The sequence below is a fragment of the Python bivittatus genome, unplaced genomic scaffold (assembly GCF_059951505.1).
Source record: "Python bivittatus isolate LINGU-HERP-01145 unplaced genomic scaffold, Pbiv_v1 ctg000310_np1212, whole genome shotgun sequence".
In the NCBI taxonomy this organism is placed as follows: domain Eukaryota; kingdom Metazoa; phylum Chordata; class Lepidosauria; order Squamata; family Pythonidae; genus Python; species Python bivittatus.
This window is the reverse complement of record NW_028277054.1, coordinates 9,099,920-9,123,566: the sequence shown is the minus strand read 5'-3', so window position 1 is coordinate 9,123,566 and position 23,647 is coordinate 9,099,920. Positions and strand designations below refer to the sequence as shown.

At 40.3% G+C, this 23,647-nt stretch overlaps 1 protein-coding gene across 2 annotated transcripts; it reads right to left on the bottom strand.

Annotated features, from left to right (window-relative positions):
* Positions 1 to 1,766: 1,766 nt before the first annotated feature.
* Positions 1,767 to 17,955, bottom strand: PTAFR (platelet activating factor receptor). Of its 2 annotated transcripts, none has more exons than XM_088140042.1 (2): positions 17,613 to 17,955; positions 1,767 to 4,124 (listed from the first exon to the last, which is right to left on the bottom strand). In XM_088140042.1, exon 2 carries the CDS (start codon positions 4,083 to 4,085, stop codon positions 3,042 to 3,044), a length of 1,044 nt encoding a protein of 347 aa, XP_087996168.1. In that variant the 5' UTR covers positions 4,086 to 4,124; positions 17,613 to 17,955; the 3' UTR covers positions 1,767 to 3,041. The 2 variants fall into 2 exon arrangements, with proteins under 2 accessions (XP_087996168.1, XP_087996167.1); XM_088140041.1 differs by lacking the exon at positions 17,613 to 17,955 and adding an exon at positions 12,137 to 12,305.
* Between the last annotated feature and the right edge of the window lie 5,692 nt (positions 17,956 to 23,647).

The following is a 23,647-nucleotide window of genomic DNA, read 5'->3' as shown; positions in this document are numbered from 1 at the left end:
TTTGCACCACTTGCTAAACCACAAAAAGAGCTAATCAGGGTCAGCGCTACCGTAATGACGTTTAGCATGTTTTACAAATGCAGCTGCTCGTTTTGAACTGTTCTGACGAAGGGTAGTATTAGGAACGAAGCGGCTGAATCGCAAGCCAATCGAATTGGCTGCATTCGGGCAACAGGCCCCACCTTCGTAGCTAGTGGGATGGGATGTTTATAAATACGCTATAGCCCGCATACTGTATATGGGTTTCAAAAATTAGAACGACCATTAGCTGAGAGTATAAGTTTTCTGTATTTCTTGGTTGCCATCTAATGGTTGTCCAGAGTGTTACAGCTCAGATTTGTGGCAGCTGTAACTAGTAAATAAAATAACATTTTTTCCATGTAGTTTAAACTAGATTTACATCTTGATATCAACCCTGTTTACTTGACCCCAACAAATTCATTTTCAGACAGCCTCTGATACAAAAAGACGCAGACTAGATTCACACACTCTCCTCATCGTAAATTGAATAAGTCATAATTAATTGGATTTTATACTACCAAGACTTAAATTACATTTGCGAATGCATGGTTGGGTTTACCCAAATCATATTATAGTTTAGTGTGATAGGAACCCATGTCAGCACTAAGATTTGTAAAGCCTAGCATTTCATAACCAGATACAGTTAAAATTTTAGGGGGCTTGACCCTAAGCCTGTTCCCACAGAGGTAAGTTCCACTGAATTCAGCGAAACTGGTATGCTAAATTGTTTCAGTTCAGTCTTTTGCTTTATTCAGTAAACATTTATTTCAGTGCCATATAGTTACTAATAAATATGCTCCAGATTGCAGTCCTGTTTTAAAGCAGCAAATAAGCAAAATACCTGGAAGGGCTTAACAATTAGAATAGAACTTCTGATGTGCTCTTAACAAATCTCAAGATGATAGTAATTAATAATACAGGAGTTCTAAACTAAAAACCATTTGAGAACAAATGTTTGGATTTTTCTATTTTTTGATGTGGATATAGAAATATTTATATTTTTTCACAGCATTTCAGGTAGAGATCATTTCTGGCATGTGGAATATGGAATCCAGACATACGCAGAGGTAATCTCACATGATAGGTTTCTATACTGAACAATAAAAGGGCAGGGAGGAAGGGATTGATGATAGGAACCGTTCCACAGCTTCTGTTGGCTAAGTGTGCACTTCTGCTACTCTTCCCCCTCCCCCCATAACTCAGTCACTTATTTAGCCAAGATTCTACCCAGAGGTGTGAGCCAAAAGGCTTTTGACCTTGACTTTCAGCCAAAGCATAAGACCTCTATCCTGAAGACATTTTGTTCTTTTTTTCACACCAATGTCCATTAAGAAAATAGAACCATAAGCCAAAATATCAGTAAAATTTCCAGAGGACAAACTCTGGAGAATTCATCCTCACCCAAAGTGTCTGTCTTTCCCCGGGACAGAGACCAAAAAGTATGGTAAAGTTGGAAGTCTGGAAAGCTTGAAAGCTTGCATGTTCTTTTCTGACATTGTGGTTCTAATAAAACCTTTAGTGTTACCAGCTATAGATTTTAATCTTTCTTCCATAGACCAACTTGGCTATGTTTGTCTTTTATACTCTTCAATATGATAATCAAGATGCTGCTGGTATGAGTTTTTATCTGAAAAAATCGGGCAGTATTTATTTGGCTAACCCTTTCTTCATCATCACCTTTTTTTCATTAGTGATCCATACCCCTTCTTCATTGCACAACTTTATATCAGTCACATGTCTACTCATTCCAAGGTATAATAAACCACCATTCTTATTTATTAGTTATATTTTTAACTGCTTTTTAAGGTTACACCATTACAAAGCAATGGATAGAAATGAACCATTAGGCAACAGTTGGGTCTCCTGAGAAATTCAAACATTCCTTAGCATAGTCATCATGAAGAACCTTCATGCATATGAAAGGCTCCTGCCTCAGATGTGTGCCTGTCAAACTGTGGAAGGCTACAAATGTAGAGAAGGAGAATACGTTGAAGTGGGCAGACATATGCCAGAAGTCTTATTTTCACGTAAGCTTGTATTTCAGGTTTTACTTTTCCATAGGTATGACTGCAAAGAAAAAATGAGAATTTACCCTTAGGGGACCTAGAGACAATGGTTCTCCCATACTCCAGGCTTGCTTCAGGATAGGTCGTCTTCTTTCCTACCTCATCTTCTAAATTTGCATATGGATTCTTGGCTAACCCATGAGTGGACATTTTTGGCACTGTAGGTCTCAGCCTTTCTGGGTGTGGAAGAATGGCAAAAGAGCAGGAGGAGGAGGATACCCATGGGAATGCAATCTTTGATGGAAAAGAATCCCATAGCCCTGTCTTAGGTATTGGTGCTAGGTTCCAAGAAAGACCTGGTATGTGCCTAAAGATGCCCACCCAATTCCAAGAGATTTGAAGTACCTCATGCTGAAAACAGAAAAACACTGTTATCAAATATATTATATCAGGGCTGCAACAATGTAATATCCATCTTTCAAATAAGAGATTCACAAATTCTTTCCCCTGACGACAATACCCAAAGTCATCTCATTTGAGATATGGCATGGTCTTTCAGAGTTCTTGCATTTGTGTTATATGACTTCCAATTCTTAATGTTTTAAACAAGAGCTGTGGTCCTAAATTAATTTGCCAAGAATTCTTGCTGGCCATCAGCTTTTACTTGACACTGACAATAAGTACATTTTGCTCTTCTATAGGAAAGTTATCCTTTCGTTCTACTTTCACTCAGAAGGTCTCTCAGTTTAGATATAGTTCAGTCCAATTCCTTAAGAATGAAAAGTAGGCCCCAGAAGCTGGCCATCTTCAGTTAACATCTGGGCAGCAAATTGAATAGACACACAAATCATTTGATAATCTTTGCTGCTTGTGAGGAGATATACCGTATTTCCTGATTTGCATACAGTGTATGCTTGTACTTTAACATATGGAAATTGTAGCCAAATTTATGTTTTTTGGTCCTTTTTTTGCTGTTACAGAGGTGCCTCCCTCCATCTTGAGTCTAAAATACTTTTAAGATTTGGGGAAGGGAGAGAGACAATCTTCTAACTGCACCATCCCTTCCACTCCAGTATCAGTTGTTTGCCTGGAACATTTTCGACTGTCTTTTATGTTTTTAAAATTTTCAGAAAGATGTTTCCTGAACTTTTTCGTGAGAAAGCAATAAATGATAGGGTCCAAGACACAGTTGGCACCCAGAAAGACAAGGGTTGCCTGGTGGAGATCATTCAACAGTTTTTTGCTTTGGCAACTTATATTCCATTTGTCTAGAACCATCAAAGTCCAGGGTAAGTCCACCAAGTGGTGAGGCACAAAACAAAAAATGAAGACAGTCAAAACTGTGCACACTAACCAGAGAGCCCGTTGCTTGACGCGAACACTCCTCCGAGTTTGCATTGGTTTGGAAAGCAATGTCCGGATGATGAAAGCATTACATATCAAGACAAGCAGGAAAGTAATGAAGAAACAAATACAAATAATCCCATGGGAGGCAAGGACAGGAGTTGTATTAGCGGAGGTATTATAACGCTCAAAACAGCGTACCAGATGCCCCTCAAGGGTCGTACCATCATCAGCCAGAAAGTAGGTGGAAGGAATACCTATCATGACCCAGATAGCTACAGTAATATAAATTCCTCTTCTTCGTGTGCTGGACTGAACCGTTGAAATGGGCCTTGTAACTGCTTGGTAACGATTGTAAGTTATGACTCCCAGGAATGCCACAGAGCAGTATGTATTCACAAAGAATAAGTAGCCAGCTATGTTACACAGAAAATGGGGCATGATCCAGTTCCCTTTGTTGTGGTAATAAATAATCCACATTGGCAATGTAACTAGGAAAAGTAAGTCAGCAGTTGTCAAGTTGACTATGAATATTTTTATTTCATTTAATTTCTTTGTAGCATAAACCCGATGGAAAAGCCACAGCACATAGGTGTTAGCTATGAAGCCCAGAATAAAGATGATGCTGTAGTAGACAGTGAACAGTATATATCTGAACTCAGAATCCACATGGCATGTTGAAGACATGTTTCCAGGTGCAGGTGTCACTGTCATGGTGTTCTTTTAGAGCCAGATTTGTCTGCTGTTCTTATCCTGAAAATAAAATGACAGAAGGAAATGGTTAGTGCAACATAAGAAAATGACAAGGGATTTGTTATACCAAGCTTGGAGCTGGGTATGTCTTTAACACAATCTCACTTTCCTCACTTAGCCACACGCTCTGGGACAGTCCATTGCCTTACCTTCTACAAATCACTTTTCCGGGCATCCTCTAGTAATTGTGGGTTTATCAGCCAATCCTGTAATCTGGGAATGTCTTCCCATGTTTAAATACTTTAATTTATCAGTAAATTATACTCTGAGATTGCTCCTTTGGCAACTCTCATTTAGTAGCTGGGCTTTTCAAACAGTCCTCAGCTCCAGGAATACCTCCACCCCGATATCCTGCATTTATTTGATCTTTACCTCCATTATCCATTTCACTCTCTCAAATGTGACCATGTTATAAACATGTAGAACACTCCTCTTTTTACATTGATTTGAGTAAACAGAGTGTAAAGTTTAAGAATCAGACTAACTTAAACCCTTTTGCTTCTTTACATTGTTAAATAAGATAAATATATAATTACATAATTCTGCATCCTAACCTAAAGCAAGAGGCTGGAGGGAGAAAAGGGAATGGGGAAAGGGAAAGGGAGACGGATAAATGAGAGATCTTCGGGAAAATCTTCCTAAGAGACTGGTTGTTAGGCTCTCACCATCTGTACTTCTTCAGTTTTTTCAGGTTAGGGCTGGGTAGACAAAGGGCACTGGGTAGAATAAGAACCAACAGGGCTGGTTCATTACCAGGAAACTGCATGACTTCTTCCTTGCAATGTTTTTTTAAAGCCTATAAGGGGTTATAGTACAGTGCCATATTTGTTGAACAGATTCTCACTTTAATTGGTTTTTTCACCAGTTCTTCATATATGGTCAAGACCACTTAATGTCCTGTTTTTCTGACTTTTTGTCTATCAGAACCTGTGGCAAATAAGGTTTCCATGCCTTCAGCAGACTATGTATTAGTGTTCTTTTAACGTCTTTCTGCTTGATTCTCTGTGATTAGCTAAGAACATTGAAAATCTGGAGCTCAAGCTGCACTAGTTACCTGCAAGATCTGATAAGGGGTGGAAGGAGAAGGGGGAAAGAAATGGAACTATCTAAATAAAGGGGAAGGGGGTCTGAGCTTTTACTTGGAAAACTACCTTGAGGTGAAACAAAGATTAAACTTTAGAATGGCTTTAATGCTTTCTAATCATGGTGCTTCTGGCAAAAGCAGGCTTCAGCCTCTAGTTATCAGAGAAGAGCTCTTAGAAATGTTTAACAATAGAGGTGAGCTATGTGCTCAGGAGATGACCAAGGTTGGGAGTCACTTTCACTGAGGGCTGGCCATGACACATATGTCAACAGGGAGCTTCATCTTGATTGTGCAGCTGCTCTTCCATTTCTTTTAACCTACACAACCCAATTTTACAGTATTTACAACAACAGGAAAGCAGCAGGTCGACAGCTGAGTCACAGCATGTAAAAATTCCCACCACTGCAAGCTCTAGCGCTGCGCAGTGCCTGAAGTCCAAAAAACGATTTTATTTTTCAGTCACGACCTCTCGCAGAACCCCAGGTTACCATGGAACCCCAGCTGAGAAAGGCTGTTCTACAGTTTGACCCAAATTATATAAATCTCTGCTATAATTATTTTCCTCTTTGAAACCTTCAACATACTCTCTTAATGGTATTGGTATCCTGATTTTATAGTTTGTGCCAAATATCTAAATTGTAGTCCATTCTTACAGTATATAGATAAAGCTATGACCACAATGGGACAGCCCTAATTTTACCCTTGAATGTTACGTTATGCTGGTCAGTGACTGAAATAAAGAGACCACTACCAAGAAGCTGACCCGTATGCATTTGGAAAGACCCCACAATCTACATGGCTGGGAGCCAGACAGACTGATTTGAAAATCAATGTCCCATTATACATTGCTTAAAAATATTTCTGGCATTTTCGCAGCCTAATGGACAAAAGCTCTTTAACAAGAGTCTTAGCAATTGGAAGCTTGCCAATAACATTTCTTAGCCTGGTTGAATTCATGTGGCCTTTGATTACCATTGGGCCCAGACCCACTGGATAGAAAGTTAACTTTAGCTAAAGATTTAAAAGATGGTACTGAGTCCTTGCGACCACGGACACCAAGCCCACCTCTTAAATATACAGCAGCACTGTGAATGTATCACTAATCACTGTAATGTATCACTGTGGATGTATCACTGCAAGGATAGCGCTCATAGACTAAACAGCTTCAAGGATATCAAGCTTTCTGAAAGTACACGCTTGGACTCCTAAAGAAATGGGAAATGGCTTTGACCATGAAGACCTTGCAAGCTGCAGGGGTAAAACAAGCTCCTTTCAAATAGAAAAACCTCAGGATAGTCGAGGAGCTATGTGGTGCAACATTTGCCAGTGAGGACTGGAACAGCAATCAGAGGTGTTATAAGTAAGGTCTTGCCAGAGAGCATTTCCATTTGCAGTATTTGCCAATTGAATTTTATAATTTCATGCAAATACTAAGACTTCTGTTTTGTGATAGTTTATTCCTAGCTTTTTCTCTGAGTAGAAAGAAGCCAAAACTCTCTGTGCAATATATTTTATTTTCTTGAAAATTTAGCAATGGGCTGATTTTTGTCTTTCCTAGGGTGATTTTTCAATTATAATCATGTTCTGCTGCCTTCTTTTCACTCACTTCCTCCTCCTAGGCAAGAGAATGTATTGGAAAGAAAGAGTTATTTGACTTTTATCAAATTATGTGGCTTTTTAACTTCCTTATAATACAGTTTCAGTGGTACTTTTTAAATACCTTTTAGTGCATTTTTCAGGGTACATCTGTAACTATTTTATCTGGAAGGAAGTGAAAAGGGTGTAGAAGAAAGCTAAGCTGCCCAGAAAAGGATTTGTAAGCATTCTTGAGAAATACTCCATCAACCACAAAATGAATTGGGCAACATGGAACAAGGTAGAACATAGCTACAAATTTGTTTGTGCTTCCTTTCTTAGTTTTCTAATGCTTCCTGCTTTTCTTTTTTTAAATAAAACATTTCTAAAACCATTAGGTGGCTAGACCAAGTCTAAGGGCAACCATTCTGCACCCCTTACTTGCAAACAAGCCCTACTTAATGGCACATATTCAGGGCTGGTGTTAAAGATTGCATGGATGGGCATTGGCTAAAGCAGTGTTGTCCAAACTTGGCCACTTTAAGATGAGTGGACTTCAACTCCCAGAATTCCCCAGCCAGCATGGCTGGCTAGGGAATTCTGGGAGTTGAAGTCCACTCATCTTAAAGTGGCCAAGTTTGGACAACACTGGGCTAAATGTGGAACCCAGCAGGGCCAGCTTCTGACCAGAAGCATCCCAGGCAAAGTATTCCCACACATCACTGACTGGTGAGAACATTGCAGGAGGAAAGATCTGTTAGTCTGCGGTGGCAAAAAATCAGGAGTTTGGTAGCACCTTTTCCAACTAACCAATTTTATTCAAAGGCATAAGCTTTTGTGATCCGCAACTCATTTCATCAGATGCATAGGGTGACTAGACCAATGAAATATTGAAATCGGGGTGCGGTGAGAGAGATTGCTGAACTCATATACATCAAAAGGTTTTCAGGCATTCTCAAAAGGTCTTAACAAACACAATGGATTTTTAACACATTATGACTGAACGGTGAGTTCTAGTCCTGCCTTAGGCATGAAAGTCAGCTATGGGACTTTGGGCCAGTCCTCCTCTCTCAACCCAGCTCACAGGGTGGTTGTTGTGGGGAAAATAGGAGGAGGAAGGAGTATTAGGTATGTTCGCCACCTTGAGTTATTTATAAAAAAATAATAAAGGCAAGATAAAAAATCTTAAAAACCTGTCTACTCCTCCCTTTCCTCCCCACCTCAACCTAATTTAAATCTTACATCAGTCTAGCCACGCCACGCCCTTGATGAAATAAGCTGTAGCTCAAGAAAGCTTACACTTTTAATAATATTTGTTAGACAGAAAAGGTGCTACCTGACTCCTGATTTTATGACTAGTGAGAAGTAACAGAAAGAAAGGAACAGCTGCTTGTCTTGAATGGCCCGGTTTGTGTCTCTAAAGTAAAGTTGTTGCTCTCAGGTACATTAAGTCATTGGCAGTATTACAGTGAAACTCAACTACTAGTCATACTATGGGTGGAGTGCTGTGATGGAATGGAATTATGAAGGCCAGGCTCAGGGAGATAAACATTTTCTTAGCTCCCCAGAAGAGTGTGGGAGGAACAAGAGGATGAGACTGGCACCTCCCTGAGGAATTCACACTGTTGTGGCTGGCTGACTTTGGGAGCTGGGGTTTCAGTCTGGGAAGATTCTTGCTAGAGGTTGTAGCTAATAAACATAACTGGACTGAATTTGCATGGACTCTTGGAGTTCCTTGGGCTAGGCCTGACAACAACAAAGGAGATTGAGGTTATTGACAGGTTGCATTTAGATGGAATGCATCTAAATGCATTTAGATGATTAATTTGGATTGCCACCTGTTAATTTCCCATCTTTCTGGACGGTATATTTCCCTTTAACAATTCTATGTCAGACAGCTACAGTCCGGTTTTCTCCATGTTGAAAACAAACACTAGTCAGTGAGGATGGGTAATTTTCTTTGGTTCATTGATTTTAGTAACTTTGTTGTTGTCAGGCCTAGCCCAAGGAACTCCAAGAGACAGTACAAATTCAGTTCAGCTTTGTTTATTAGCTACAACCTCTAGCAAGAATCTTCCCAGACTGAAACTCCAGCTCCCAAGCCATCCAGCCACAATAGTGTGAATTCCTCAGGGAGGTGCCAGTCTCATCCTCTTGTATCTCCCATGCTCCTCTGGCGAGCTAAGAAAATGTTTATATCCCTGAGCCTGGCCTTCATAATTCCATTCCATCCCAAGTACTGACTTGTCTTTTCCTTCATGCAGCAAAATGCCTTAGAATAACTCAGGTATTGTGCTGATCTCTCATTTCCCAATGGGAGAAGTTTCTGTTGGTAGCAGAAAATCAGCATGAGCCAAAAAAAAAAAACACCCTTCCAAAAAAGAAATCAGTGGTTAGGGGCATTTAAAGATCCTCCCAGAGCCTCAAAGAGAGAGAAACTCATGAAAACATAGGTGTTTTATATCACGTCAAAAGCAATGTGTTTGGCCCAGTCTGTTGTTGATGCTGACTGGTGAAATAAGACAATAGATAAAGCTGACGTGGGAACCTTTCTTTCTTCGTTTCTTTGTTTCAGTGTATATGGCTGTATATGGTGGTTCTGTTGATAGCCACCTGGAGTCATGATGCTAAGATTACCATCAGGTTCAACTATCTGGTGATAGTGTGAACCTGCAGGTGTTTAACAACAGAACCACTGTTAGTGTAAACTATCTGGTGATAGTGTGAACCTGCATTTGTTAATACACTTAACTGTTGACAAACCACTTGGAAGTCACACCTCTCTATTGACTTGTGGGAGAAGCCTGCAAACACGTGATGTGCATTAACGTGGTACATTAGAACTCAAGACTTTAAGGTCTTTAGTCCCACACAGCTATGAAGTTCTCAGTGGGTGTCTATGGATTAGTCATTCTAACATGTTTCACAGGCTTGGTGCTAAAGAAAAAACTTGTAAAGGAATAATTCTTATGCAGTACTTCGGTAAAGTGTGGCACTTATATTCAAGAAATATATAAGTACATGGAAAATAGAGATGCTTATGCCCTTATTTTGCTTTGACATGGCATTTTATTTTTAGTTGATTTTTCCAGGTGGCTGCATTTTTTGGTAACTTCCATTTGATGAATAGAGGAGACAGAAACCACAAGTGTGCTTGTTCTACCATTTTGTATTTAAGAACCCTTGGTACCTTAGCTGTAAACTTTCTACATTAGGCCACTTATTCAGATAATCCACTTGTCTTTTTCCAAACAGAAGAGATCCTCTTTTCACCTTTGTGGTCTTTTGACCTTACTGCATCCTTTCTCAACCTGTATCTTTCTGCTAATGCTGGGCTACAACTCTGAACATCATCAGCTTTGATGGGAGGGGATGGATAGATGATGGAGTCCCATCGTCTGCAATGGGCCAGTTCAGGAAGGCATTGTTCCCAACTTGGTTGGCATCCAAAACTGGAATATCAAACTGTCCCCAGTACTGGGGGCAATGAAATTGCAAGCCCCTCCCAGATATTAATTCCCACCCAAGGTGCTGGACTCAAAGCCAGGAGGCTATTCTAGTCCTCCCTTAGGCACTGAAGCCAGCTGTGTGACTTTCAGCCAGCCAGTCACTCTTTCTCAGCCCAATCCACCTTGTAGGTTGTCATTGTGGGGAAGACAGAAGAAGGGAGCATTATGTACACACTGCCTTCAGTTGTAAAAAATAACGGTGGGACATGAATCTAATAAATAAATATGCTACTAAAATTAATAGTGTCATTCAGGAGTGGGGTTTAATAAGGAAGGACTGTACACTTGTTCAGTTCTGAAATGGAAATCCTTGGACTGGAGAGTCTTTCAGTCTGAATGTATATCTTTTATACCAGGCTCTACTTGCTAGATCTCCATATGATAATAACTTAAAAGAAAAAAAGGAAATGCACAGAATTTGTAACAACTATTGTAAGTGACAACAAAGACCTTCACTGGGCCTCATCCAGCACAACTCTTTTAGCTTGTGAAAATGTAATTGCACATTCGTAATATGGATAATCTTCACAATTTCAGCACCGTTTGCACTGATATTAGATTCCCTATTTTTAATATAATTCCACTGTCAATATGCCAGTCCTGTAAAAAATTAGTTACACCCATTCCTGGTCTGGCTGACTCTTCAATTTCCTGATACTGGAAACAATTTATTTTGAACGCTAACAGGAAGTAACATTTAATAATAACTTATTTGCCAAATTAAAAGGAAGACAGTACTTGAAGCCATAGCAACAAAAGTTCTGTGAATGAGGTTAACTTTATTATGATAAACTGGATCACTGCACAAACCTATAATGCAGTATAGGGAGCCTAATCCATTTGTTGTTGTTTGTTTTTTTGTTTTAATGAAAGGTGGACTTAAGGCAGGGGAACCCAAGGTTTCCCTACAGGAGCCAGGTTGCTACAACCCATCTACTCCTGTCCTTATGGCCCCATCATATACTGAAGCTGAAAACCCCAAAGTCCCATGTCTGTAGACATGAACTGGTTGACATAATGAGTTGGCATCGTTGAGCACACATCTGCAGAAGGCAGCAGTACCGTGGTAGGATCTTGTGGGTACTGATTAATCTTTTGTTAAACATACTTCCGTATTTCTGTCTGCCCAGCCCTGACCAAGCAGTTACAGTAGATGCCTGAAAAACCCCACTGAAATATGTCTACAATATCCTGATTATCAAAGGCATTGCGGATAGACACAATGGTGGACAACTCAGAGCTGGCATGACTGTTTGTGCTAAATCTATCTGGAGAAAGACAGCACTGATGCCAGAGGAGCCAATCAAAAGGAATTCTATCAGGATGACTGTCATAGGTACATATCCAAATAGGAATTGACCCTTGTTGGATATCTACTGTGGCTCATGGATCCTCATAAACATTGCCAGTGCCTGGAGTCTCCTGGCAAGTTATTTGTGAATTAGCATCAGTTGGAGCTAGAAGGAACAACAGCTGCCTTGTTCTCATTCTCTTCTTTGGTATAGCTATTCTGATTGTGGGAAAAGAGTACAATCTTAGTGGTGAGGGAGCAGGCAGAGAAGGAGGGATCTGCTGAGTGCAACTTGCCCAAGAATCTTCAAAATTTAGAAATGAACTTATTTGTACTATCTACTGTTTCATAATCTATTCTGTCTAGTATTTCTATTAAAATATTCATTATTAAGACCTCCCTGCCACGATGGAGTATTTCTGTCCTACTAATCTATAGGCAATATGCATATTTCTATAAAGTTCCTCTGAGTATTTGGGACAAAGAAGTCTTGAAAACTGGATGCAATCCTAGCATACTTAATAATTCCATCTGTAAAGCACCCACCACTTACCAGGGCAAGCTGGATGTTCTTGGCTGAGTCCAAGGTTCGGCCACAATGTGATGGATGATGTCCATCAATAGAAGGCCAGTCTGTGAGAACGATGTCTCTCATATGCTGTGACTTGAAGCTTTTTCATCACACACTGAATTCCATAAACACAACTGAAAAGGACACAGGAAACCTATGTAGTCATTGGAAATGAAGAAACCGTGTGTGTCATCCTCATTGCCAAAGAAATGAAAAGTTAAGCAAGTTTAAGAGGAAGATAACTTGCCACAAAAGGCTATAAGAGGCAGCACATACTATATATTTTATCCCCACCTAGAGTCTCTCTGGAATGAGGTGGGAAATAAAATACATACAAACATGTATAAATCTGGAAGAATGTTGATGTTGCTGATCCAAGGAGCTGTAGGATCAGCACTGATGAGTATGACATTTCTGAAACTGAACTGAGTTTGGATTTGCTTTAACTTCATTTTGATACTGTGGGAACATATGCAATGTGTAAAACTGAAATTAAATTCTGAATCATTAGAAGGCTTAAGCAGATCACAACAGATTTGTTCACCCTTTGCATTTTGGCAGTTGCTAATTGCATCACACATTTGTTCACCCAAAAATTATTTGCACAGAAAGCCATGAGGTCAGCTACACGGGTATAATGTACCCATATATATATATAAATTATAAAAAACAAAATGGGTATAATGCAGTTGCCTGGGTTCAGCTTGATAGGAAGCCAGGAATGGTCCTATTATTAAGCAAAAAGAAGGAAATCACTTCAAATGGCATTTTTTGAGAGGGGGAGGAAGATGTTAGAAGAGAGAGTTGTGGTCTGTAAGCTAGCCTGATGTCTTCTGGCACATGGAGAATGCTGTCCCATTGCTAGTGTTACCAAAAAAAAAAAAAAAATCACAGAGTCTGTCCAATGAACTTTTTGCACATATGAATGGGAAGTGCACCATTGATTTTTCATGGCAGGCAGCAAAGAGCCAGGCCAGCCCCATTTCAAGTCAGCTTTTTTCAGTTCCTCTTCATTATTGAATACAAGCTGAGTTAGATTTTTTTTTTTTAATGTTAACAGATGAGAGTTAATTTCCCCCCTCCGTTATACATGAGTAGGGAGGACATTTAAATAACATACATATAGCTGATCCATCCTCTTAGGGGTGCGCAGGCTAAGATCCCAGGACCATAAGTGGCCTCTGAAAACCTCGAGTAACCGAATTATTATCCAGTTGTAATTTTTAAAATGACCCAAGGACAAAATCTTTAAAATTAAATACATGAATGGAGAATCATCATATTAACTAAATGCATTTTTTTATCTCATTCTACCCACTATTTCTTGGAATACTCTACCAACTGGGAGGATGGGGAGATAAGTGGGCAGCAGAACAGACTTCTCCAACCTGGTGCCCTCCAGTTGTTGGCCAGGCTTTCTGGGAATTGGGAAGTTGCAGTTCCAACACAACTGGAGAAGGGGAGATTGGCTTGGGAAAGCTGCAAAAATGTGTTCAATTTTGTACCCCAGGCAAAGACCCAATTTCTCTGCAAAAAATGTAAATAATGTCCTCTTTTCTGTTAGTAAGGTACAATCCCTTTGGAAAAATTCTGGCATAATCCCAAATGAGAGAACAAGATTTTACAATGATCCATATAGAGTAAACACATCCCTTGTGTGATTTTTGATGGTATACTTCCCTGCTTTACATCATACAGTGCTGACATGCACCCAACTTCATCCTTAATTTGGGTGACTTATTGTTACAACTGAAAAGTTGCTTTCTCCATTTTCATTGGTCAGGTATAGGAATTAACCTTAATTTCAGGGAGACACCACTTTTTAATAAACAAAGCCACCCTTGACTCATGGGCAAGAAACTACATGTTCTAACATAGCTACACAGATAATCTTGCTGGCTTGATTAGTTAACTAGAAACCAGGAGACTATGAGTTGTAATCCTCTCTGAAAGCTGGCTGGGTAACTTTGGACCAGTCGCCCTCTTTCAGCCCACCCCACCTCACAGGGCTCTTATTATGGGGAAAATAAGGAGATGGAAGCATTAGGTGCACTGCCTTGAGTTGTACAAAATAAAATCAAGATATACAGCTAATAAAAAGCAAAACAGGGCTGGCATAGTGTGTTGTGTGAATTTGGCCAAAGTGCTGCATCAAGGTCTGGTCATACTGTAATGAGCGATGAGAATAACCTTGGGAGACAGGAAGAACAGCCGCAGCCTAGATAACGGTGTAGGAAGAGAAAGCAGAGCCCAAGGGAGGGATGGGGGTAGAGATAGCATCTCAGAAGGGACCCTCCCTCATTCTCTAGAAAGTAAAGGCAAGGGAGGGAGAAAGTGCTTTCAGACTTGCAAGATTCTGTTACTTCTGTTTTTGTCACCTTACAATAAAGGAAGTATTATTACTCATGGTTTTAGTTTCCTGTCTGGAGAACCTTGAAGGGCTGACACATACTTAGGGTTGACCCAAGTGGTTGAAAGTACATTAGTTAGTTGTCCTGATTTTAAAAATCCTATTGGTTTCAATGGGACTCACTCTGACTAAAGCTAGATCCATCCCCAGGGTTGGTTTTTTTGTTGTTTTTTGGGGGGGGTTTGGTCAATGAGTGTTTTGCTTTCTTGTTAGTTTTTGTCAAAAGCTGTGTTTCTTATCCTGTTCAACAGAACCATGGAAACATTCAAGTCATCTACATTTTTCAGCTGGGGATCACATTTGGAATTTTGAGGACATATGGGTGCTTTTGCAAAATAACTCGGGGGGAGATGCTCACATGAAATGGCTGTCATAGGTACATAACCAATTGCAAAGAACCAGTTTACCAGAATACTACTTAATATTCTTTCTACTCCCTCCCCTGCATGGCACTCTCCTACCCTTACCTTTCTCTGTTTTCTGAGCAGGTGGCACAGAGGAAACAAAGCTCTGGGCTACAACTACCCATCATTTTAATTTGGGGGGTGTTAGCCAATTTATATGACCACTCCTCTATCCGAAGAAACTCTGGGTGGTGAACAAAGGCAAAACAAAGCAAAAACAAAACTTGCCGTTCAAACCAACTACAGCAAACCAGTGGAGGTCCAATAAAGTTTCCGCAGTCACTAATCACGTACACCCATGCCAGGGTTCCCATAACTAACATTCCAGCCCCAGTGTCTGAGGGAATTTTTTCCCCAGGAAAGCTTATGGGGCTCTTTTGGGTTCCAGAAATGCTCCTGAAAATAAAGGTGACTCTACTGTTACTGACTACAAAACCTGTGACTTTTTATAGTACAAAAAGTCAAACCTAGACCTTGGGAAACCCCAAGGTAGGTGTCTGAAGATACACTGGTGCCCCTGTGTACCATTTTGAGATTCCTGAAATAAAAAGGTCAGTGGAAATTGGGAAAGTGTAGTTCCCTCCAGAACAAGAGGAAAAAGGAACTGTTTGGAGGCCGATTAAAGAAAGAAAGCAGGTAGCTGTTGTCAGGTAAATGAGGATGAAGCAGCATTAGGAAGAGTCTCTACTGAATGCTCACCCAGGGAGATGTGTTTGGCCCCCACTCTCCCAATTAGGAAACTGGCCCTTTGACCAAGCTTTTAATTGATTTCAATTGTATTAACTGTATTGACATGTTTTATATTTTGTATTTTTTCATTGTTATCAACCATCTACAATGCATATATAAGCAGGCTATAAATTTAATAAATAAGCAAATCATGGAACCCAACATTGATGAGCTATTTTTAAGGATGCCTGTCCAACAGTATACATATCCTGGCCATTCTTGGCTGTACCCATGTTAACTAAAAGGTTGCAGTCAGGAGTGGATAAATGGAATCAGTGGACTCAGACATAGTGAAGATTCCCATTTTAGAAGGTGTCCCATTTGGGGAAATTACAGATTTGGAAGTTCCACCTGACTTGGGCTAGAGTTCTGACTTTCAGATCTTCCCCCCCAGAAAGGGTGGTGGGTTGAAGCTTAACATCAGACTAGATGGCCAATCCTACCAGTTTTAATACATGACATATTCCTCTAAGACCCATTAAGGAGGGAAACAGTCCCAGTATGTCTGTTGCTGATGCTCCAAGAAAAAGCAAGACAACAGAGGAGCTGTAAAATTCTTGAGTAGATGCCTCGCCACTGCCAACCAACATTTTTCCTAACTCGGCTCCCTTGCTTGGAAGAAAGCTGTGTTCTCTGTCTTGTTGGAGAATCCCCCAACTTCCTGATATGAGGAGAATCTATGCCTCGGTACAATCATGTTATGATTGAGACATAAGATTCTACTTAAAAGAGGGACAAGGCAGGTACTCTGGTCTTGTTTTGTGATAGTAACTACTGATAAGATTTTGTTACACAGAATATTTTTCATGCTTGCGCTGTCATAAAGCATCAGACATAAGAGTACAAAGATTGATAGTAGATTATGATATTATGATTCCATTAGGCACATCAGAAAAGTGCCCAACCAAGACTAGAAGACAGCAAGCAAAAGGCAGCCTTGAAAGGACAGGATTTCAAGGCCCACTTAACCCAGTTTCAGTCTAAGCTACTTAGCAGATCACCAGCTCCCATACAATCTATCCTGAAGTCTCAGCTCATTAGCATGGCGCATTTTACAGATCCCACTATGGATAGGCTTGGAATCCACAACCAATTTGGCTTTCTGCGTGGCAGGGCCCATATTGTGGGATTAATCACCACTGAAGTCAGCTGCTTCCTTATTACCATTTATTTACCCAGGCCTTTTAGTTATATTTTGTTAGATTTTTTTTCTAAAAGTGTTTATAATGCTTTAAATGTGTCATAGATGTTTTATTGTACAGCTGTAAGGAATTGGCTTTTCTCCCATGCATTAGGCCAGGATGGTAATTGAGTCTATTCTGTTAGGAAAGGGAGTGCTTGTTATCTATGAATGGATGGATGAAAATGAATGCCAACCACAGCTATGAAGGGAGTGGGTGGAATATAACATTTCCAATCAAATAAAAGCTTGCTGTCCAGGGACTTATGCTAGAGAGATCTATAGATATGGAGCTGAATATTGACCCTCCTATGAGACAGGTAAGGGGCCAACTGGCTCCCTTGGCAGAGGTTGGCTGGGGAATAGACAAGTACAGCTTCCCCCGGCTGTTTCTCTCAAGCCTCTTGACTGTGCCTTCCAGACTGGAAAATGCACCCCCTAATGAGATTCAGATGCCCTCCCGCTGCCAAAATGTGTGATTGAATGGTCAGCTTCTGAGTGTGGAATACGCAGACAGCTGCCATCTCCTAACTTTCAGGCACCAAAGTATATCGGGCTAGCCTTGACAGTTTGGCAAATGTGGGGAATCCAAGAGTGAAGCTTCTAATTTCATTACAACCTGTCCCTGCTTCTTCCACTCACATTATTTGAAAAATGCCAGTGTAACAAGCAATGAGCAGAAATAAAAAGTCAACACGCAGATCCTATTTTGTTCCAAAATAAAAAGACTCTTACCTCCATTCATGGTTTATGAATTAATCCCACTGGCAGATTATGGGAAATGAGGATCTTCTCTATGGAGTAAATTTCTTCTCACGCTTCTGTCCTGGAAGCTCAGATTATCTCAATGTGGCTTCTTCAGAAGTGTACAGTGTGATTTTTTTTTTCCTTCTGGAGAAAAACGCTTTGGGAGAACATTAAGACAGATCATCATATTACGTCTGTGGAAGGAGGAGTCCATTGTAATACCACATGCAAGAGAAGCGCTGGGAAATCCCAGAGGTCTCTCTCTTCGTGTGTGAGCGCACGTGTGTGTGATATATGCATTCTGCAATTGTTTGAACTCATTTCCCAACTTTAATAGCAGGAAACAGAAGCTATGAGAGAGCAGGGTGTGGCCTCTCAGGTGAATGAGTCAAATGCTTAAAATGCTTTAACCTAGTTTCTGTTTTATGGCTTATCCAGCCAATAGCCTGATTTCACAGATAGCTGTGAGTAACAGAAATATAGAGGGAATACCTGGTTGAGGAAAGTGATTCTGTGAGATTTGCACTATATTCTATAGAGTTACTTATTTGTATGGGTATGTATACATCTGCACAACCTTGAAAAACCTCACTTGTCATTTTGAAGGAACCAGTGTTTGTCAGAGTATCCCCAATTCCTCCCCCCCCCCAAAAGAACCTGGAAGAAAAGGGAATTACACTGCTTCCAGTGAAACACACCTGCTTTTTCTCATTCTTTTCCTGGTTCTTTTTATTTTGGTTCTGCTCCTTGAAAGCTGGAGTCATGTTTGGACCTTGCTGAGGCATCAGAGTTTGGTCTTTAAGAACAGCCAAGCCATGATATCCTGACTCTAATTCTTGTATTACTCTAACAGCTCTACATCCAACATGTGAAATTCCAGCTTTTGGATTCTCAAGAGGAGTGGTAGCCCAGATATTTACTGTCGGGGACATGTGAGTGCTAGTGCAAGGCAGGGAGGCTATAGTGAAGTTGGGGAAATGAGGAGCAAGCTGGTAGCGAATTGTCATGAGAAGCAAGGAAATAAATTGAATGCTAGGTATCTGGATGTCTAGAGTTTATAATTACCCAGAGGCAAGAGGTAAAGGTAAGCAAGCAGGAAATAACATAATTACTTCACAGGATGAGATAAGAGAACTTCTTAGTAGATAAAGTGAAGCCTTCAAGGAAATCTGAATGGGGGGGGGGGTCTGCTAATGGGAGGGGGAATTTTCCATTGCTGGATAAAATTGTTGGGAATACCCTGGACCTGAAGGAGAAGAAAACACTCAGTACTAGATGAAGTAAAATCAGACTAGAAGACCTAATAATGAAGCTACAGCTTAAATATTTTGGATACATAACGCAAAGGCAGGATCATTGGAGAAGACTCATTGAGAATATCAAAGGGAATCAAAAAAAGAGGTTACAAAGATTCAAAGGAGCAACTGCTGACATACAGTACTGTCGTGCCAAAATTTTGTCAGCTGGGTCACAAAGCGTCAGAAGTGTCTGAGCAACGTGGCCATCTGGATTTTTGCAGCCCATTATGAAAATTAGTTCTCCCATGGCCAGAAGTAAACAATTGCTACTAGGCCAGGCTCTTAGCACAAGAGATGGATGGAAACTCTATCCTCTGCCCCAAAGAGACTGACTTCTAGCTCTTTTCATAGAAAAGGGCATGTTTATAAATAGAGTCAGTGGAGAAGACTTTGCGTACCAAGCTTTCTAGTTAAGGCAGTTCAGTTTCAATACTCAGAGGCTGCAAGGGCAGGTGTGGAGGCAGAAATCACGTTTGGGACTTGTTTATAGTAGTTTTTAAGCCTGTCTAGACTTCATTGTTTTTCCTGATGCACACTAATCAGCTGAGTTTTACAACTTACTGATATTACCAGTGAAGAGGAAGTTCTGTCCAAAAAAAGGCAAAAGATACATTAACCAGATATATTCAGTAGATTTGGGCTGCAAATATCCAGATGACCACTATATAGCAGCAAAGGGTTTTCTGTATTTGTGACTATCTAGTGGGCATTTGGGTTTTTATAGCCCAGAACTGTTAGTCCTAATACAGTGGTACCTCGAGTCATGAATGCTTCTGTTCATGAACAATTTGGTTCACGAACAGCACCGTTCGCAAAATTTTGCTTCCGTTCGCGAACTCCGCATCGGGTGACGAACAGGATCCGTGGCCATTTTCCCTGCTGTGACATGTGGTCGTGGCTTCCTGTAGGGAGGGGGACTCCCTCCAAACAATAACCGCCTCCCCACCCGCCTTCCTGTCCTCCATGCCAGAAGTCGCTTCGAGCAAGGTTAGTGTTCTCTCTCTTCGTACTGTACTGTACTTTGTTTCATATTTTTGTGGTTTTAAAAAAAAATACATATGGTTCAGAACGGATTAACCGTAATTACATTGAACCTTATGGGAAAATTTGATTTGGGTCGCGACCAAAATCAGTTGGCGACCAAATTCGTAGGGGTCAGAACGGATTAACCGTATTTACATTGAACCTTATGAGAAAATTTGATTCGGGTCGCGACCAATTTGGGTCGCGACCAGAGTCGTGGAACGAATTAAGTTTGTGACCCGAGGTACCACTGTATATGTTTTTAAGTAGCTTTAGATATTTTTCACTAATCAGAAGTAGTTTTCATGAATTAAAAGGCTGGAAACTCCTAGCATAAACAGTGCTGGTTCTTCTGTACTCTTCCTAGGAATATTTTTTAGGGGAGATTACATGTATTTAGTGTTTGTTGTTCTATGTGGGCTTGTTTACAGAAATAAGACATTAATTTCTTTTCTTGGCAATTAGCATGAATTATGACTCACAATGACCCATTCTGTGTACATTCGTTAGGTATCTATCTATATGTGAGCAACTGCCTGTGTTTTGCATACTCATAGGTCAGTTTATCAGAACTCTTACAGAATCCATGGAATAAAGCAATGTAATTTTATTTATTTATTTATTTATTTATTTATTTATTAAACTTATCCCCACCCATCTCCCCCCAATGGGGGACTCTGGGCGGCTTACAACATATTAAAACAATAAATAAATATACAGTTAAAATTTAAAGAGGACACATTTACACAGAATAAAAGGAAAAGGAAAACTCCAAGAGGCCGATGGAAGCAACACCAGGCATCTAGGGGGCTAGCCAACCCCATATCTGATGACCTCCCTCCCCACCCCAGGCCGGATGGCAGAGCCAGGTCTTCAAGTCCCTCTGAAAGGCCGGGAGTGAGGGGGCCTGTCTCACCTCCAGGGGCAAGATGTCCCAAAGGGCGGGGGCTACAGCAGAGAAGGCCCACCTTCTGGACCCCGCTAGTCGGAGTTCTTTTGCCAAGGGGGTCTGGAGCATGCCCTCTCTGTGTGATCAGGTGGGACAGGTTGAAATTGTGGGGGAGAGGCGGTCCCTCAGGTAATCATCTCAGCATTAGGATTTGCCAGTGTTCCAGGTCTGTGGAGGGGCCATTTGTTTATAGCATGGGTGGGAAAGCTATGACCTTCATGTACTTGCTGAACGACAGTTCCCAACATCTTTAACTTTTGGCTACCCTGGCTGTAACTGTTGGAAGATATAGTTTAGCAGTGAGAGAGAGTTGTCTAAGTTATTCTACCCAGGAGCACCCCCAAATCTAGAATCGAGGTGGTTCTGCTGCTTCAGGAAAGAAAGCTATGGAAATTAAGAATACCCCTTCCAAATCATTATGTACGGGTATGCTGTTATATGACTTTTTGCACTCTTATTGTGCTGAAATTCTTGTTCCCTAAAGAATGCCATATGCAGATTGCAGAAGTTCACAGAAAATGTGTGGTGGGCAGAGCTGCAAGTTCATTATGTTGCTAGTGTTATTTACATGTGCTCTGAGTGACCAGGAGTTGCACAATTTCTTTGGACAGAGCAATTTGTGTTTTAAAGGATTGAGAAGATATTTCTCAAAATGTTAAAATGTACAAACCTCCACTTGCAATTTAATCAGTAAATTCTCAAGGGTCTAGAAAAGCTTTTGGTAAATACCAGGTCTGTTTGTAATATGACCAACTTCATCCACAATTAAGTGATGGACAAGAAAATAGACCTAACATAGTAAAACTGGTTGGGCAAGGGAAGGTATCCTGCCCAGTCACAAATATGCCCTCCCAGGTCCTTCCCCAGCTGTAATTCTCTGGGAAACCTTTTTTAAAATGATTTTTATTAAGGATTTTAACAATAATAAAAGATAATATAAACAGAAATCAGAAAGAGAAAAGAAGAGAAAAAAGAAGTATCAAGTGCAAAGAAAAAAGGAAAAGAAACAGAGGGAAAAAAAGGAAAAAGAAAAAAAGATTTAAATAATGACTTCTAATCTTCATCACAAGTACAAACTTAATATTTCTCTACCCCCTAAAAGGTTACATACATGGATCACTTCTTCCCATAACCCATCCCTTATCCATTCGCAAATCCATAAATCATTAACATTTCTATCCAGATATCAGCAAAAAGTCTGTAAAGGGTTCCCAGAATTTTATAAAGATATGCCTTATTTTAACCCTGATCTAACAAACCAAATTTGTATTCCTTCCTTTTGCTTCTAACAATCTTAGTCCTTCATTCAGATGCTGTTGTAGGATTTGATCCCTTTTCAATTTTTCTTTCTCCCATCTCAAAGGTTTCTTCACAGAACCATTCCATAGTAATATCTTTTATTGTACTTTTGAGCAATCCAGAAAGATCCACTTTAACTATCTTCTGGTGCACAATACAATATGCTGAATTCACCAGCTTGTTAAGGCTGCTTTTAGATTATTTGAAAAGAACCTCAAAAGGCTAAACTATTATTAACTTTGCTGTCAATAGAAAAACAAGAGTTCTACTTCCCCAAAGTGACAGCAGAAGTTCCTCAAACTAGTAAGAAACAAAGTTTTGCCCATGTGTCTTTTTGCAAGTTGTCAAGTGATACTGTAAAAGAAAAATGGGGACCCACTTCCACCCCCCCCAAAGGTAAAATTGCATAAAAAGAGAAAATGGTCAGAGGCTGGGGAGAAAAAAAATCAGGAGGGGTACAGGAGTTGGGAAGGAAAGCCCATTAAGGCTAGAAGGAGAAAGGGAAAGGCCGAGTTCCAACATCTCAGAAAGCCATGTGGCATGAAAGTGATAGTGGTGTGTAAATCACTGTTTGTGGCTTAGCATGTTGGGCAAACCCAGCCAAATTGTGATTTAGTCAATAACCAGAATTAACCAAGCCACAGCTTAAGCTGATACTGTAAATCCATTCAAATCAAGGGTGGACAGCTAAGCATAGCTCTGGCAAAGCTGCTGAAGGCAACCTGGGTACTCCTCCACATTGAAATCTGATTTATCCTTGGTAGATCAATATTATGGAAAAGCAGCAACGTCCTTAGTTGTGCTATTAAGACACACTGAATCATAAGGGTCGGATTGCACAAAATGCTGGCTAAAATGTGACTTGCTAGTTTGTGGCTCAGGGTGTCGTACAAACCGTTTTCTAGTTAAGGGTGTAAATGGACACATTTCCTCATACTCAACCCTCAGTATTAATAGGAAGTAACAAGATTAGCAGTCAGCGCTTTACCATGCAGCTCTGAGGTCTTATGTGCAAGTAGCCACATTATGTACTTTGTTGCATTAGCACAAAATGAAAATCCCCTAGGTCTACCAAATAGCAAAAGATGAATCACATGGTAACTTTCAGCCTCTTCTAGGTGCTTCAGATGTTTGCAAAAGGCAGCTCTCCTGTGGCATGTTGGTTAGTGGCCAAGAGATCTCTAGTGTTCCATGACAGTGTGACAAGCCCATAAATACTTGGCAGTTATTTTTAGATATTCTTTAGCACACCATTGTTGGTCTGGTGCTGATCTGACATTTGCTATTGTAGTCAGGAGCCTGAATACAAACGAGAATTCTAGCAAACTTTGACTGTTTTAATCCTGAGAAGCATTAATAGTTATTTCTGATCCAGTACACTATCCTCATTAAAATAGCAATTTTTAGAATAAGCATTTGAGAATTAACCCTGGACTTTGTGATATCTAAACAAG

Bases quoted from the DNA above. Each gene is read 5' to 3' on its own strand.
- PTAFR (XM_088140042.1), bottom strand. From the start codon at position 4,085: ATGACAGTGACACCTGCACCTGGAAACATGTCTTCAACATGCCATGTG.